At 58.9% G+C, this 15,202-nt stretch overlaps 1 protein-coding gene across 2 annotated transcripts in view; it reads right to left on the reverse strand.

Moving 5' to 3' along the window:
* Positions 1 to 11,831, reverse strand: part of TNS1 (tensin 1) — a 201,537-nt gene extending 189,706 nt beyond the window's left edge. For both annotated transcript variants that reach the window (XM_078071304.1, XM_078071301.1), the window contains exon 1: positions 11,721 to 11,831. In XM_078071304.1, the coding sequence (XP_077927430.1) occupies positions 11,721 to 11,816 (96 nt within the window). In that variant the 5' untranslated portion in view covers positions 11,817 to 11,831. The remainder of the gene's footprint in view (positions 1 to 11,720) is intronic.
* Positions 11,832 to 15,202: the final 3,371 nt, after the last annotated feature.

Consider the following 15,202-nt stretch of genomic DNA (forward strand, 5'->3'; position numbering starts at 1 on the left):
CCCAGTCCTGTCCATCCACAGTTACCCTTAGCTGCTGCACTTGGACTTCTGAGCTCTCAGCTTCACCCCTGCATTGAAGTATACCTCTCCTAATACCTCCCCCTCCTCCAGTCCAGGTGAGGTCCCCCCTTACCTGCCCCCACAGCTTCCGTCTTGGCAACACCCACCTTACTGTAATCATTAGCCCAAGACCTGCAAGCTTCTTGAAGAAAGTAGGCACCCCATAATCGTCCGTGAGATGGATGGACGGGCAGCAGGTGGGTGGATGCCTGCGTGGCCCAGTGGCTGGACGGTGTCTCCATCACACACAGCACTTCCCTGACACCAGCCGCTACCCCTGGGCTGCCGGCCCCCAACCCCCCCCCCCAACCCAGAGCTCCAACACCCTCCCAGCGCCTACCCTTCCCTGTCTAGGACCACTGAACCCAGAAGCTACGTGGGCCTTGAGCAGGCCCCTTCCCCTCTGTGGGTCCCCTTCACCATGGCCGGAAACTGGAACCTTCGTCCCTGCCATTCACGCCTTACAGAATCACACTGAATCTCAAGTGAAACTGTTGAAGTCGAGGAACTGTACACAAGGAAGGCACAGAGAGGCTAAGTAACTCGCCTGAGCAGACAGCTAATAAGTGGTATCCAGACAGGCTGGCTCCAGAGCCCACGCTCTGACCGTGTGCATCCCGCCTGCAGGGGAGGGCCCTGATTGTTCTCGGGCCTTCGCATCACTCTCCTGATTCTCCTGGCCCCGCACACCCTGCCCTGAAGGATTCCCAGGATGGAGAGCCCTTGATGGGGGACCGGGAGAACCCGGTCTCTAGTTCTGCTCTGGCTTGCTTCGTGGCTCTGAAAACATGCCATCAGACAGTAAGAGCTAACATTTCTTAAGCCCTGACTGTGTGAGAGACGCTATTTTAAGTGTATGCGTCTATTAGCTCATTTAAAACCGAACGACACTCTAGGTAGGTGGGGAAACTGAGGCACAGAGATGTGAAGCTACTTGCCTAAGGTCTCGCAGCTAGCAAGTGGCGGGGCCGGGATCGAAGCCAGCCCACTGCACTTCCTCTGAACACTGCAGAGGAACAGTGAGATACTTGTCCCTGACCTTGTGCCTCAAACGTCATTCTGAAAACCTCTGCAAAAGGAGGGTTTTATTTCAGACTCTGGTCAGTCTCGTGTAGCCCAGCCTAGGTCCCAAGCCCCACTTATCAGGAGGCCCCGGGTGGGCACAGCCCTCACAGGCAAACAAAACTCCAGAGCCAGCGAGTTCAGGACCAAGAGGTCAGACTGGGGTCTCTGTGGCAGAAACTGCGCCCTGAGAATCTGCGGGCTCATGAGGACCCTTCTGTACAAAACTGTGCGCTTGGCACTGGGAAGAACACCACTCCAGAAAAAAGAACGCTTCATTGTCTGCAGCTGGAAGGGGCCTCTGAGAATACTTTCTCCACTTCTGTGAGGTCCAGAAAAGTCGAGTGACCAGCCTGAGGCCACATGGCTTCCTCAGGGCAGGGCCAGAGCACTTGCCCACCCCACCCCCACCCCGGGTGGCTCTTTCAGCCCCACCTCCCTTGATAAGCTCCCCCCCAGTTCCCGGGAATAGAGTGAGCCCTTCTGGAAGGAAGAGCCTGCAGCTCTAACTCCATCGGCACAACACCAAAGAGCCTCAATTAATGGGCATGTAATTATTTTCTAAATAAACCATCTTTGAATATGTAATAACAGGAGCATCTGATGAGAAAATCAAGTTATGCATAACATGTAGCTATGCTCCTTCACTAATAAAGTGATTTTTATTCCTCGAGCTTATGAAAGCCGTGCACTGCAGATACACTGCTGCTCGGAGGAAGCATCTATATCTTTCTCTGTCCACATACACAAGCATGCACACACGCAGGGGCACAAGACCTAGCTCTTCCAGACCATGCCTCAGTTTACCTCCCCGAGGCAGCAGACCCAGCTAGTTGTTGGCCTCAGAATACCTGGGCGGTCCTGGGGCAGTCAGGAGCCTCAGGGGCCCCCTCCCACAACAGCCATCCCAGGGAGATCCTCCCCGCACATGAGATCTGGGTTCAGGGGATCCCACGAGCCAAGCAGGAGGTTTCGGAGCGGCAGAAGGACGAGCATCTACTGAGCACCTACTGTGTGCCTGGGCACCTGTTCTTTTGACATGCATTATCTCTGTGCTCATCCCCATCACACAAGGTGTATTTTCTTATTCCCACTTTACAGACCAGGAAACAGACTCAGGAAGGGAACTGTTTTACCCAAGGCCCATCTGGTAAATAATGGAACTAAGATTTTAACCTAGCCCTGTCTTGTGTCAAAGTCCGCACACTTCCCACCACCAGCTGCCTCTCAAGGCAGAAGCAGCCCCCTTGGCAAGGTCTCCAGGGCCTCTGTGCTCCCTCTCCATACCTGGTGCCATCCACCCTTCCACTGCCCGCCACATACACCCCAGTCCTGCCCAGAAGAGAGGAAGGTTGCTGGTAGAGCTGCCTGGGCATCTGTGGGAGCACTGACAGGGCCAGAACTGTGCCCTCTGTCCAGTCCACACTTCCCCAGACTCTAGCCCCCGCCCCCCGGCAATGGCCATCCCCTCTGCCCAGCCCACTCTCACCAGCAAGTGCCCACGGGGCTGGCCCACAGGGCCGGGAGGGACACGGCTGGGAAGGGACCAGGAGAGAGGGCAGGGGAGGGATTTAGAGGCCCCAAAGTGGCAGCATCCACACCTGCCTTTGGTCACGAGCACCTTCTCCCAACTCTCAGAAAGGACAGTAAGGTCGACAGGGCACTCATGCCTACCTCTCAGCAGCTCCCCTTCACTATCCTACTTTCACCCATGGGGAAACTGAGGGCTGCCCAGGCGAAGTACTTTTCCCACGCCCTCTGAGCCGAAGTGGCCCTTCCCCCATCCACAGCAGCCGGTCACCCCTGGAAATCTAACTGCCATCTGTCCCCCGGCAGGGCTCCCCCGCTGCCCACCTCGATCCTCAGCACTGTAGGCAGGCCTTCCTGAGCTTGTCCGAGGGCGCTGGAAGGGCCCAGAGAGATGAACTTGGCCAAGGATCCCATTTCACAGAAAACCACTGGTGCAGCCTCTGTGCAGGACGTTGCGGGCTCTCCCGGTCTACTATTCTGACCCACCCCTGCACCCGAGCCCCACGCTCCACCCAAACCCCCGCGTTCCAGCCCCCTCTCCCACCCTTCCCCTCACTGCTCCAAGGATGCCTGGCTGCCCAAGTCTGATCTCCCACAGCTGCCCCCAGCCTGGGCTTGCCTGGGGACTGGCCGGAACAGGGAAAGGGGCAGGAAAGGCCACATCTGGATCCTGGGCCCAGAGCCCCCTCCCCCCAAGCCAGCCATCACTCTCTTTGAGACCAACATGAACCTCAGCCAGGGATGACTTCCTCGCCCTCCTGACCCCTGTGCATGCCTTCACCCAGCCCAGACCTCCGAGAAGCCCCTCTGAGGAAGGGGTCTCCTGCCCCTGCCCCCACCCCTCCTGCGGCGGTCAGGACTCTCCCCGCCCCCCTCTCTCCCAGGAGACTTTTACCCTCATCATGTGGCCTCCAGCCCCTGCCTTCCCACCCCTCAGGCACCCTCACCCCAACACACACCTTCCTAAATCCGGGGTGGGGGGAGCAGAAAAGAAGGGAGAAAGAGGAAGCAGTGTTTTCCTCTTCTGGGCAGGAGGGGAGGGGAGGCAGGAGGGTCTTGGTAAGGATGGGCGGCCTATAGGGGAAGCGATGGTAGTGGGAAGAAGCTGATACTGAGTCTAGAAGGGATCAAAGTAACGGGATCCAAACAGAGGTCTCCACAGCCAGGCTTCCCCAGGTTTCATTTGCTAGGTCAGTGTCTCCTGTCCCCCAGACCCCTAGCACGGCCACCTCCCCAGCTTGGGCTGAGCAGCAGAGGGGTGAAGTATTTTCCCCCCAGTGTGGCGGGGCAGGGGGCGGGGGGGGGGGGGGCGGTGCAGGCAGGAGAGGCTCCCAAAACAAACAAACTTCTTGGCGGGGGGGGGGGGGGGGGGGGGGGGGGGGCGGTGCAGGCAGGAGAGGCTCCCAAAACAAACAAACTACAGCTCCTGGACTCAAGTGGAGGCAAGAAAGGTGGGGAGGGGGGATGTCCTGACCCGGAGAACCAGGGCCTAGGCCCTGTTGATGGGGGCCTGCCCTAGTCAGTCTGTCCTTCTGTCAGTCAGCAGGAGGCAGAGAGGCCCTCCGCCTTTACCACCAACACTCCCGCACGCTGGCTCTCTGCCTAAGGATAAGATGTTGGGGGGGGGGCGGCCCTGCGACCTCCTAGCTAAAGCAGCCAGACCTACCCAGAGCATGCAGGACAGACAGATCCACGTCATCTTCGGCAGGCGCCGTCCCTCGGGCCCAGGCCAGAGCCTGCTCACGGCCCCCCTGAGCTCACAGCCCCCACGGAGCAGGCAGAAGGCAGCTCTGAGAACGACGGAGCAGTCAGCATCTGCCCGGCAGCTCACCCTGCCTGCCTCCAGCTCACCCTCCCTCCTTTCCTCCTCCCCCCACTCCACCCCTTGTCCCAGCCTCCTGTCTCCTCCCTCCTCCCAGGCTCCACTGGTGGGGCTGGGGGTCAGAAGCCCTGCTTTGCAGGGGGGTATGAAGGAGACAAGGCAAAGGGACAGCTACTGGAGACAGCCCCCCGCCCAGGCCATCACTGTCCACCCTGCACCCCCACCCCCACCTCCAGACATACGAGCCCTGTGAGCCACCGAGGCTCCTCCCGCCTTCTGATCTGATGCTGCAGGCCCGCTGAGCCTACCGTCCTCACTGCAGACCCCCCTCCCCGCCCCCAGACCACTGATGAACAGACAGACACAATCCCTATATCCTGGGCTTCCCCGGCCCCGGCCCATCTCTTGAGTACAGATGCATGCCCTCCTGCCCTGGGAACACACGTTTATTTGCACACACTCAGCAACAGGCCTTAACACAAGAAAAACCAGGCCCGAGACTGTGGGAGAATGGCCCTGCCTCCAGGCTGTGGATTTCATTCCAATTTTTTTCCTACTTCTTTTTTTTTCCTTCTTTCTTTTCTCCAAACATCTGTCCCAGCCCTTCCTGCCCTTCCTAAAGGGAGCCCCGCTCCAGGCTCCTGCGAGAGTCTGTTTTTCCTGACTGTACCCTGAGCCAACATTTGGTTTGCATTTCCCTACTTCCTCCTCCACAGCCCCTGCCCCCCCTCCCTGGGCCCAGTTTTCACCTCCCCCCATTCCACCCGCCTACTTCTCCCCCACAGTGCTCCCCTTCCCCTCCAGCCCTCCCCTGCCCTCTCCCCCACCTTTAGCTCAGGAGTGAGAGTTTGGGGTCCAGAGCAGGGTAAAAAGTAGGGTACAGAATATAAATGTATTCCCAGGGAGCACTGCAAGGGAATCCAGCAAAATCTGCTCAGGCCCTCATTGTCTTAATCCGCTCCCACCCCTCCCCCCCAAGTTTTTCCCCCCAAAGTCTTTCCTCTTTGAGCTCTGGCCAAGGCTGGACCAAGTGAGGGTGGGTGGGGCTGGTGAATCACCCGCTCTGCTTTTTGGAGCCTTCCAGGGGAGGGAAAGAGGGCTCAGCCCCACCCCCTTCTGTAGACACACACACCAGGACACACAGTCCAACTCACATAAACACACAAAATACCGAGGACGGGGCCCCACCCAGAGTAGGCACTTTGAGACCACTTTCCTGGATTGAGTAACATGGCAAGAAAGTCCTCTCGCTTGGCTCCCCTGCACATGCACAAGTGTGCGGTGTGTGCCCCTGGCATGTACAAAGGCTTACGGATCCCCTGACTCTCTCCCCCCCTCACCCAAAAGAATGCCCTTGCCACCCTCTGTCAGCACCACATACAGTGCATCCCGAGGGTTCAGCCTCTACAACCGGCCTCCCCCCTCAGCTGGACCTGCCCAGCCAGGTGTGTGGCCTCCCAGACCAACCGAGACATTTACCTGCCTAACTCCAGAAAGAGAGGGATCCCTTCACACTTCAGCTGGGGAAAGGCTGCCACGTGCGGAAATGCAGGTTGTGCACTGCACAAGGGACTGACACTCTATCTTCTGGTGATTCTGAGAAGTCACGGGAGGACACCGAAGCAAGGTGTCTGATTCTGGTCCTTCCTGGAGCAGATGCCTGTGTTCAGAGTCTTTGTTCTGGTCAAGGAGACAGGGTGAAGAACCGGGGTCCCTTCTCGGGGGCCCCCTTCTCCTTTCTCTCCAAGTCTCTCCAATTCCTTCTGCAGAGCTATGAAGCTGCAAAAGGTTTTGCCCCTCCACGGCATGCCCTGCAGCATCACGATACCCTTCGATTCCCCCACCCCAGCCACCTCCCTTCCAAGCCTGCTGGGGCTCACTGACAGTTTGGCCGACACTGAAGGCACCAGGGTTCCACGTATAGCCGGCCCTGCGACCACCCCTGGGTGGTCCACAGACGGACACTCCTGCACAGCCTCCCACCCTCTGCAGACGAGCCACAGGCAAGCGAGGAGGCATGGCTTTTCAGGAGGCCCTTGGGAGCCCACCCCCAGCCACCACCCCCAGCCCTTCCAGCCTTCCCACAACTTGGAGGGCGCAGCCAGCTCCAGCCTGCCAGCCCAGTACCCTGGCCCACCCTTCCTGCTCCCACAGCCCTTTGCTGCTGGCCACACTAGAGGATGCACCTCCCGACGGCTATCTCAGAAGTTCTGAGAAATCATCTTGCAGCTTCCCAGAAACGCTGGAAAACAAGCCCAAAGACCAAGTCACGGTGACACCAGCTTGTCTGGCCTCCCACAAAGCCCAAAGGGGCCCCACGGACCTCAAGGCAGCCCCTTCCCCGGTCCCCTCAGGGTGTGGAGGACCCTCGTGCTGGGGGTCCCCCTGGAAGAACCCTCCCCCAGAATGTCCCCATCCCTCTATTCCAAGCCTGTGGGGGTCTCCCCTGTATCTGAACCTCTCACTGTTGGGAAGTCCTCCCTGCTACCTAACCACCATCCACCCTGTTGAATGTTAAACTCTGCCACCCGAGGTGTCTCTAACTCTGTAATGACCCCGTTTCTGGCTTGTTATCCATTTTTCATCCTTCGCAGCCTGGTGTCCCTCCCCCACCCACACAAGGAGAGAGTTCCTTGGGCAAGGACATGCCCTGTGTTTCGTGTCTCCAGAGCCTGGCATACAGCAGGTACCAGACATGGTTGAAGAATGAATGAGTCGATCTATCAGTCAATGGGTCCTAACCTATTTTCCTCCTGTTAGCATCTACCGTCCCCCACCCAAACCCCTTCTTTCTCTCCCCCTCTGATCCCCTTAGGACCTTGGGCAGTCCTGCCAGCACACGTTTGCACACGCCTGTGATACCCACCCATCTTCAGCACCATCTCCTCCTGCTACCCCCTGGCCTCTGGGCCCTCTCAGACTGCGGACTCTCAGGGGGCCCGGACAGTATTGCTCAGCCTGGGATTCCCCGCCTTGGGCTTGGACCAGGGTCTTGTCTGCAGCAGACATCAGGGACACGCCAGTGGGCTGGCTGGATTTTCCGGGCTGGGATCCCAGAAGCCTCAGGACCCACCACCACCCCGGGCCCCACCACCCCACTGCCTCCCCACTGCCGCGGCCAGGTCTGGGTTCCACTCAGCTCCCCCATCTGCACGCAGAGCACTCCTGCTAGCTGCCCTCCAGATCCAGACCCAGCAGCCAGCAGAAGAAACAGTTCGGGCGCTGGACGGAGGTGGACTGAGCTGGCGCAGAGGGATGCGTGAGTGAGGGCGGGCATGAAGCTCAGGGGCTTTCTGAGCCTGAGCCTGACACCCCTCTCTCCCGGCCTCATTTCCTCACCTGCAAAATGGTCAGGCTGATGGCCTCTCAGGTCCCTTTCAGCTCCACCTTCTGTGATGCCCCCAAGTTCCCAGGCCGAGGCCCCAGTTCCCTCCAATCCACTCTTCCTGTCCCTAGACACTCGTCCATCAAAAAGTTCTTCCTGTTGTCTGGCCCATCTCCTGCGGTGGCTTTGAGCCTTGCCTCTGTCACAACCAGCACAGAAGCTGAAGGTCAAGATCATCGGAGGTGGAAAGACTCTCAGGCTCAGCGAGCAGCCACAGTCAGGGCGACCAGGAGAGTCACAGTCAGAGCCTTCAGGGGCCCGACAGACGTTAAATGAGAGGAGCGGGCAAGGGGTCTCTGGGGACCTCGAAAGGGCAGCCCCAGCTAAAGGGGACACGCACTCCTCAAGACAGCCACTGTGGCATCTGGGATATCTGACAGAAGACCACCAGATCCTTTGATCTGTCAAGAAGCCCCAAATCTATATGATCATATAAAATCTTTCATACAAAACATGAACAAAAAACCCGAATTTTGAAATTTAAAAAAAAAAGAAAAGAAAAGAAAACCCATGCTGCCAGCCAAATTAAACATGTCCATGGGGAGAGTCTGGCCTTTGGGGCGCAGCTTATCTAACCCAGCCCCCTTGTTGAACGGACGACAACCCTGCAGTGGAGGGAGGTCACAGAGCTGGTCAGGAAAGAGCCCCAGTCTCATGGTTCCCAGGCCCCACACATTTCCCTAAAGCAGCCACTGTGCGACGATCATGCTTCCAGCTTCCGGCCAACCCTACAGCCCACTGCCTTCCACGCAGGGGCCGCTCACACCACAGCCTTCCTCCCAGTCTGTCCCAGATGCCTCCCGTCAAATAAGCAGGGGCACTGCTGGCTCTGGGATTCCTCTCCAACGCCCAGCTACAGAGCCTGATAGTATGGGACGCGCAGGAATCTGACACCAAGTGCTCGGTAACTCCATCTGTACCCGTTCGTCCCCTTAGACGATACCACTCCACCCCTTGCCCCAGGAAAGACAGTATTAACTAATCAGGCACTTCATTGTGGCATCCACTTAAGGCTCCTACCAGCTCTCATTTTACAGAGGCAGAAGCTGAGGCACAGAGAGGTTCGGCAAGCTGCTCGGAGTCACACAGCTAGGGTGTGTGAGAATGGAGAGCCAGCGTCTGACTCAACATCTCATGGGGATTGAGAACGTTCCTGCTGCTCCTATAGCAGGACTAGGGGCTATGGTCCCATGTGGCGGTGATGATTTAGCTCTCCTCCCACAGCTGATCCAAGGGCTGGCTCTGCAGCTCCACAGAGGGGGTCAGTTACCCAGGCCCAGGTCTGGCTTGGGTGGGAGGTGCAGGGGGCAGGAAAGAGGGAAGCTGAGGACAGTGCAGCCACAGGGTTCGGGGTGAGACTGACTGGCTCCCTTGTGGCTCCAGAAGAGCCAACCAGAAGAGAAAAGCCGCAGGACTTGCAAGCTCTGGGGCCCGAGATCTGGGTGAGCACAGGGTCTGGCCTCTGCTGGCCAGAGACCCTCCTTTCCAGTAAGCTATGCCTCCTCACCCTGCTTCCCAGCCCCATACACACTCGGCCTTTGAGTTCTGCGGTGCTAGAACCCTAGCATGCCTCCATGTACCACTGCCCAGGGTGCCAGGGGTCAATGGGGGCTGAAGTCCCATCTACGCTTCATTCACCAAGCCCGGCATGGGACACATCAGCCCGCAGCATGAGGCATCCATCCCAAAGCTTACCAAGGCACCCTGTGGGCTGGGGAGGTCTTGCCCCTTGCCCCCATGCCCACCACCCCTCCAGTATGAGATGGGGATCACCCCGTTGCATTCCAAAAATCTGGATGCTCCCTGAAACAGAAGCCGAGTTTCCAACTGGGCCCTGCCTGGGCCTCAGTTTCCCTAGCTGACACAGGAAGGAGCATCATTCACATCCCCTTCCCTTAACCTCCCCTCCACCAGCACCCTAGGTGGGGACAGAGTCTGGGCCCAATCCCAACAATTTTTAATAAAATCTTCGCCAGGGCTCTACTCGGTGATCTTGATCTCCCCCCCAGCTCTAATTTCCTGCCTGACTCAGGCCCTCCAAGGCTGGCTGGAGGGAGGGAGGCAGCTGCAGCTGCTCATCCAGCCCCTCACCCCCAGTGCCGCATTCAAATCCTGGCCCAGGAGGAGTTCGGGGTCACCCTCTACCTCTACAAATGAGGAGTGGGGGATTGCTAAGCGGCCTGGGGTCCAACTGACCTGGTCCTTGCTGGCCATTTCCCGCTGCAGGCTGCCTTTTCCCAAATGCGAAAACCCGACTCCGCAGCCTCTGAACTCAGAGTCCACTGGACCGTGGATGGGGCTCTGGCCCCGTGCTCCACAGCTGCAGAGCCTGCCTCGCAGCCAATCCCTGGGGACAATGCATTTTGCTAGAAGATTTCAAAGCACACCTTGGGTGACTGGAGCGGAAGCCTGTTGGCACCTTTCCCCACTGCGGAGTGGCAGAGAGGGAAACTGAGGCCCGGAGGCAGCACCTGGGAGGAGGAGCTGAACATTCAATCCCATATGATGGAGAGAATGGATACTGGGAGAAATCCCTCCATCCCCACATACCCCAGTCCTGGCCTGTCTGGAGGTCTACAAGGAAGGAGACCCCTGCTGGAAAGGCACAGTAGTAATCAAGATAATATTCCTAATTTTTATTGAACACCTACTATGGAGTAGGCACTTCGGTAAACACTTTAAACGTATTGCCTCATTTAATCCTCACAACAACCCAATGGTGTAGGTAGTTTCATTATCTCCATTTTACATGTGTGAAAACTAAGGTACAGCCAGATTTAGCAACTTGCCCAAGGTCCACCGCTAGTAAATGGGAGAGCCAGAATTCAAAGCCAGGCAGACGGGCTCTGCATCTGGCACTCTTAACCAGAATGGTGTACTGCGCCCCTCTCCCCCAGCGTGACGGGCCCTTCTGGTTCCCAAAAGGAATGCAGAACGGACCAGAAGCCCAGTTCCCTGTTACAGGACCCCCAGTTCCTGAAATCCTTCCCCTCACTGGACGCTTCTAAGGGCTCAAGGTCATGCTCTTGGGGTTCTCTCTGCCCCACCAGGAGAGAATTTAAGGTTACACACAGTTTTTCCAGTTCCCTACTCTGCTGGCTAGCTATGCACCCACCTCCACCCTCTCCCCAGCTTCCTCCTTACACACACACACACACACACACACACACAGAAGTCAAGCAAACACACCCTGAAGGCATTGTCAAGGAGCTTCTCTAGGAGGATCCCAGGGGAAAGATGCTCAACCAGGACACGCCCACCCATAGACCCATTGCACTGCGGTCCCGGCAGACCCCTCCACCCTCACTAGCCCAGCTACTGCCTCCTGCCCTCATCCTCTCCCTGTCCAGTTCCCTGGTCCCTCCATCCTCTGGGAAATCCCTCCCGAGTCCACCAGCCCCTTCACGCCCCACTTCCATCTCACTCTGCTATCCCCCAGCCTTAACTCTGGGTCCTCTTAGTCCAGTGGGGGGAAAAGAGCCATTTCCAGAAACTCGTCCTCCCTCCCCACAGAAACTTAGGAGGGATGCTGAAAACCCTTAGAAACGCTCCTCTGTGCCCAAATCCCCACAGACTTCAGTACTACCCTTCAGACTTCTGACCCAAACTCCAGATGCGCTGGGGGAAGGGCAGCCACTCCCCCCTCCTGCATCCGTGCTGCCCGGGGAAGGGGCGCCCCAGGAGTCCCCAAACTCTGTTGAAAGCCAGGCTGACAAGGGTCAAGACGGTGTGTCCTGAAGGTGGGAGGGTGATACCTCGGCCGCGTAGGAGACCACGGGCGGGGAGTGCCTGTCAGGGAGTGGGAAGCCGGGCTGGGGGAGGGGAGGGGAACAGGTGCCATGTGAGGCGGAGGGCTTTTACCTGGCTGCGGAGGCAGAAGCGCGGGGGCAGCAGGCAGGTGAAGAGGTACTTGCCCCATCGGATCACGCAGGAGAAGCACCAGCTCAGCCGAGTCATGGTGACCCCCAGGATGCGCGCGTCGGGCGGGCGTGAGGGTCTGGGGACCGGCCGCTCCGGGCGCTGAGTTGGGGTGGGGAGAGGAGGATGCCGAGAGCCCGGCCCCGGGCGGGGGCGGAGGGGGGTGTCCGGGAGCCTCAGCCCCCGCGGGAGCAGCCCGCGTGTCCGAGTGTCCGGCCCCCTCTAGCCGAAGGAACGGCCCCGACGTGGCTCCATCTCCCCGGAAGCCCCGGCGGGAGGCGCGGGGCCGCTGCGGGGCGCTTCCAGCCTCGGAGACTTCCTCCGGCGGCTCCCCTCTCTCCCCCTCCCCGCGGCGTGACAGCCTCCGCGCGCCTGCTTCCCGGGCGGGCTGGGGAGGGGGGAGGGGGGATGGGGCGGGCGCGAGCACCCCGGCAACTTGGGAGGCTGGCGGGGCCGCGCCGGAGGGGCGGGTCGGGACCGGGCAGAGGCGGGGCCGGGCGCCAGGCGTCCACCTGCGAGCAGGGCAGAGCACCGCCCGGCGGCGCTGGGAGCCTGGGCGACGGCGGCAGCGTTGTGCTCCAAGCTGCAGTGAGTGTGTGAGCGAGCGTGCGTGTGTGGATTCCCTCCAGACCTCACTCCATTCCCATATTGCTCCCCCGCGCATAATGTGATTAACTTCCACGGAGGCCACCGGCTTCCAGGACGAGCAGAAACATCCATGGGCTGGGGCGTGCACATGGGGACACTGAACACAACCGGGCCAGCTGTCCCCACTCACCACCAACCTCTGACCCTGGCCACACTCAGCCTCCCCTACCTGGGGCTCTCTCCAGCCAAGTCAGGGAGTGAGGGAGCTCTGAGCATCCAGAACCCGCCCAGGTTGGAAGGGACCCTGCCTCAGGGGCTGAACCAGCTCAGACGGATGAGAGCCGGACAGGCCCCCTCTGGCTATGGCTGAACCTCGTCCTGCTCGGGGTTCAGGGCGCACCACTCCCCACCTTCACTTCCCGTCCTGCCCCGTGTCTGCCACTGGAGCCGGGGACCCTCCTCTGCCTCTGCTGTGCTCAGAGGATGTGAAGTGAGGGCGGGTCCTCTCAGGAATCTTGTTTGGGGTGACCATACCGTGCCCCTGGAACTAGGGAGAGAGAAGTGAGAAGGAGGAGGTGCAAGACGCAGGAGAGAGGGAGTGAGAAACAGAGCCACAGAGGGAGAGAGAGGCAGATGGGAGGGCCAGACTACAGAGAGGTGGACCAGCAGCCATGAGCTTTGCCCCTGGCGTGCTGCTGCAGAGAAAGCAGGAGGGCAGCCAGCCAGCTAAGCCTTGAGAGTAAGGGGCTGGGGGGGGGGGGGGGGGCGAGCTAGCAGGACCCCGCCAGGGCCTCCTCCACAGCAACAGGCCAGCAGAGCGGCGGCGAGGGACCCCTCCCCCAGGGCCCCCACCGCCTGCACTGCCCAGCCAGGCTTCCCTGGGACCATCTCAGGGCAATGCCCTCTCCCTATCCCCTTCCCCTCACCCCTGCCCCAAGCTCTCCCCTACTCCAGCAGACTTCTCAGGCCCTGCCCCCTCCCCACTTCAGATCCCTACCAGGAGACAAGGCAGTGGGGTACAGTGCCTTAGGGGAGACTGGGCAGGAACACAGTGAAAGAGAAGGAACAGGTCCCGGCTGGTGCATGGCTAGTGAGAGAGGGAGAGGCAGACATTAGGGCCCTCAGCCCCTCATAATCCCCCAAGCAAGGGAACCACCATCATCCCTGCCCCCCCACACACACAGGGGCCTTCCTCCTCTCTGGGGGTCCCACAATCTCCACAGCCTCCCTCCCCACCACAGCACCAGAGGAAATGGATAAGACGTGAGACGTGAGGAAATGGGGCCTAATCCACAGCGAGTGGAACAAAGTTTAATCGAAAGGGACCACTTGTTGAATTTGTTAAATAAGAGGAAGTCCTTCAGATAGGATTGGCTGAGGCGTGGCCCTGCTCCGCCAAAGAGAGGAGGACTAGATGACTTTTTCTTCATAGCATCCTAAAGTCTTCCCAGCACTTAGGACACAAAAGGCACTCATCAAACACAGAAACAAAAGGGGGAGGGGGAGGTAGGAAGAAAGAGAAGAAAGTGGTGGCTAGACCCAGCTCTTCCTGGATCTAGGAGGATCAAGGAGATCCTGAAGAAAAAAGACTCAGAAGGGCAGAGAGCCCTTCACTTCATCCACTGCCCAGTGAGCTGTCCTTAAGCCAAGGACCTCCAGAGAGGAAGGGAAGAGTGTGCAGCCGACCAGGACATGAAGTTTGGCCCATTGCTGCCTGGAGCTGCTCCCCAGCGCTCCCCTCCCAGCCTCTGGCCTAGCTTCATGCCCCATGTCTCAATTCCTGAAGATCCATGTGATCCTGCCCCCATGTGTATTGCCTTGACAGCACCCAGAAATATGTCCCCCCACCCCGGGGGGGAGTTTGATGCTCGTGGGAAATCACAAGTCCTCTGTTCTGTTTTCACCACCAGAGGAGGTCAGAATCCTGAGAACAGCTGCAGGATCCCCAGAACCTCCTGGAAAGTTTCAGCAACAACTCCTTTGCTTCCATTTCCACCAAAATTTTTGTGTCTTGGGGGGCGGGGGGTGAGGAGGAGCCTAATCCCAAAAGGTCTCTCAATCTCAATCCCCTTTTCCTGCTAAGTACTCAAAGCACCAGAAACTGCATCCAGCTCCTGGTGGGTGTTTAGTAAATCTTTCCTCCCTCTCCTTCTTCTTCCAGGCCCCTGAGCATCGGGGACAGAGATGCAAGGCTCCACAGAATGGACCAGACACAAATGATCAGACACAGGGGACCACATATTAGAGCCAACATATGGAGTGAGTGAGGGGTTGGGATGAGCCTAGGCGGGGTCTGGGCCATCTGAGGACCTCACATCAGACCCCCAATGTTTACAGTGCCCAAGTGGGTGCCAGACAAGAGCCCCCCAACTCCTAACTCTCCCTCCCCAGTGGAGCTTTTGAAAAGCTAGCCACCATCCTCAGAGGGTGAACCAGCCCTTCAGTGACTGCTTCCACCTTCTGCCCCCCCAACCCATGTGACATGGCCCTGCCCACACCTCCATGGTCCCTGGGCCTGGCTCCCGGCCCTGCCACCGTCTGGGACCCTGGCTCTTCTTCCCTCCTCCTCCTCTCCTCAGCCAGAGTCTGCCCTGGCAAGCTAGGCTGTGCTGTAGGGCTGGCCAGGGCTCGAAGGAGGAGGAATTTCTTCTCCTCCTCAGCCCACTCTTGCTCATGCAGCCCAAAGACCCAGATATTGAGTGCAGGCCAGGGAGGAAATTCCAGAGACGAGGTGGGATGGAGGCCACGTGCACAGACAGGGAGACACTCTGGGCTTTTTTCCCCAAGTTTTCCCTGGGTCAGAGCCAGGAGGACCCCCTTTTCCCTTGAGTGGAAGA

The sequence above is a fragment of the Halichoerus grypus genome, chromosome 4, assembly GCF_964656455.1.
Source record: "Halichoerus grypus chromosome 4, mHalGry1.hap1.1, whole genome shotgun sequence".
Classification (NCBI taxonomy): domain Eukaryota; kingdom Metazoa; phylum Chordata; class Mammalia; order Carnivora; family Phocidae; genus Halichoerus; species Halichoerus grypus.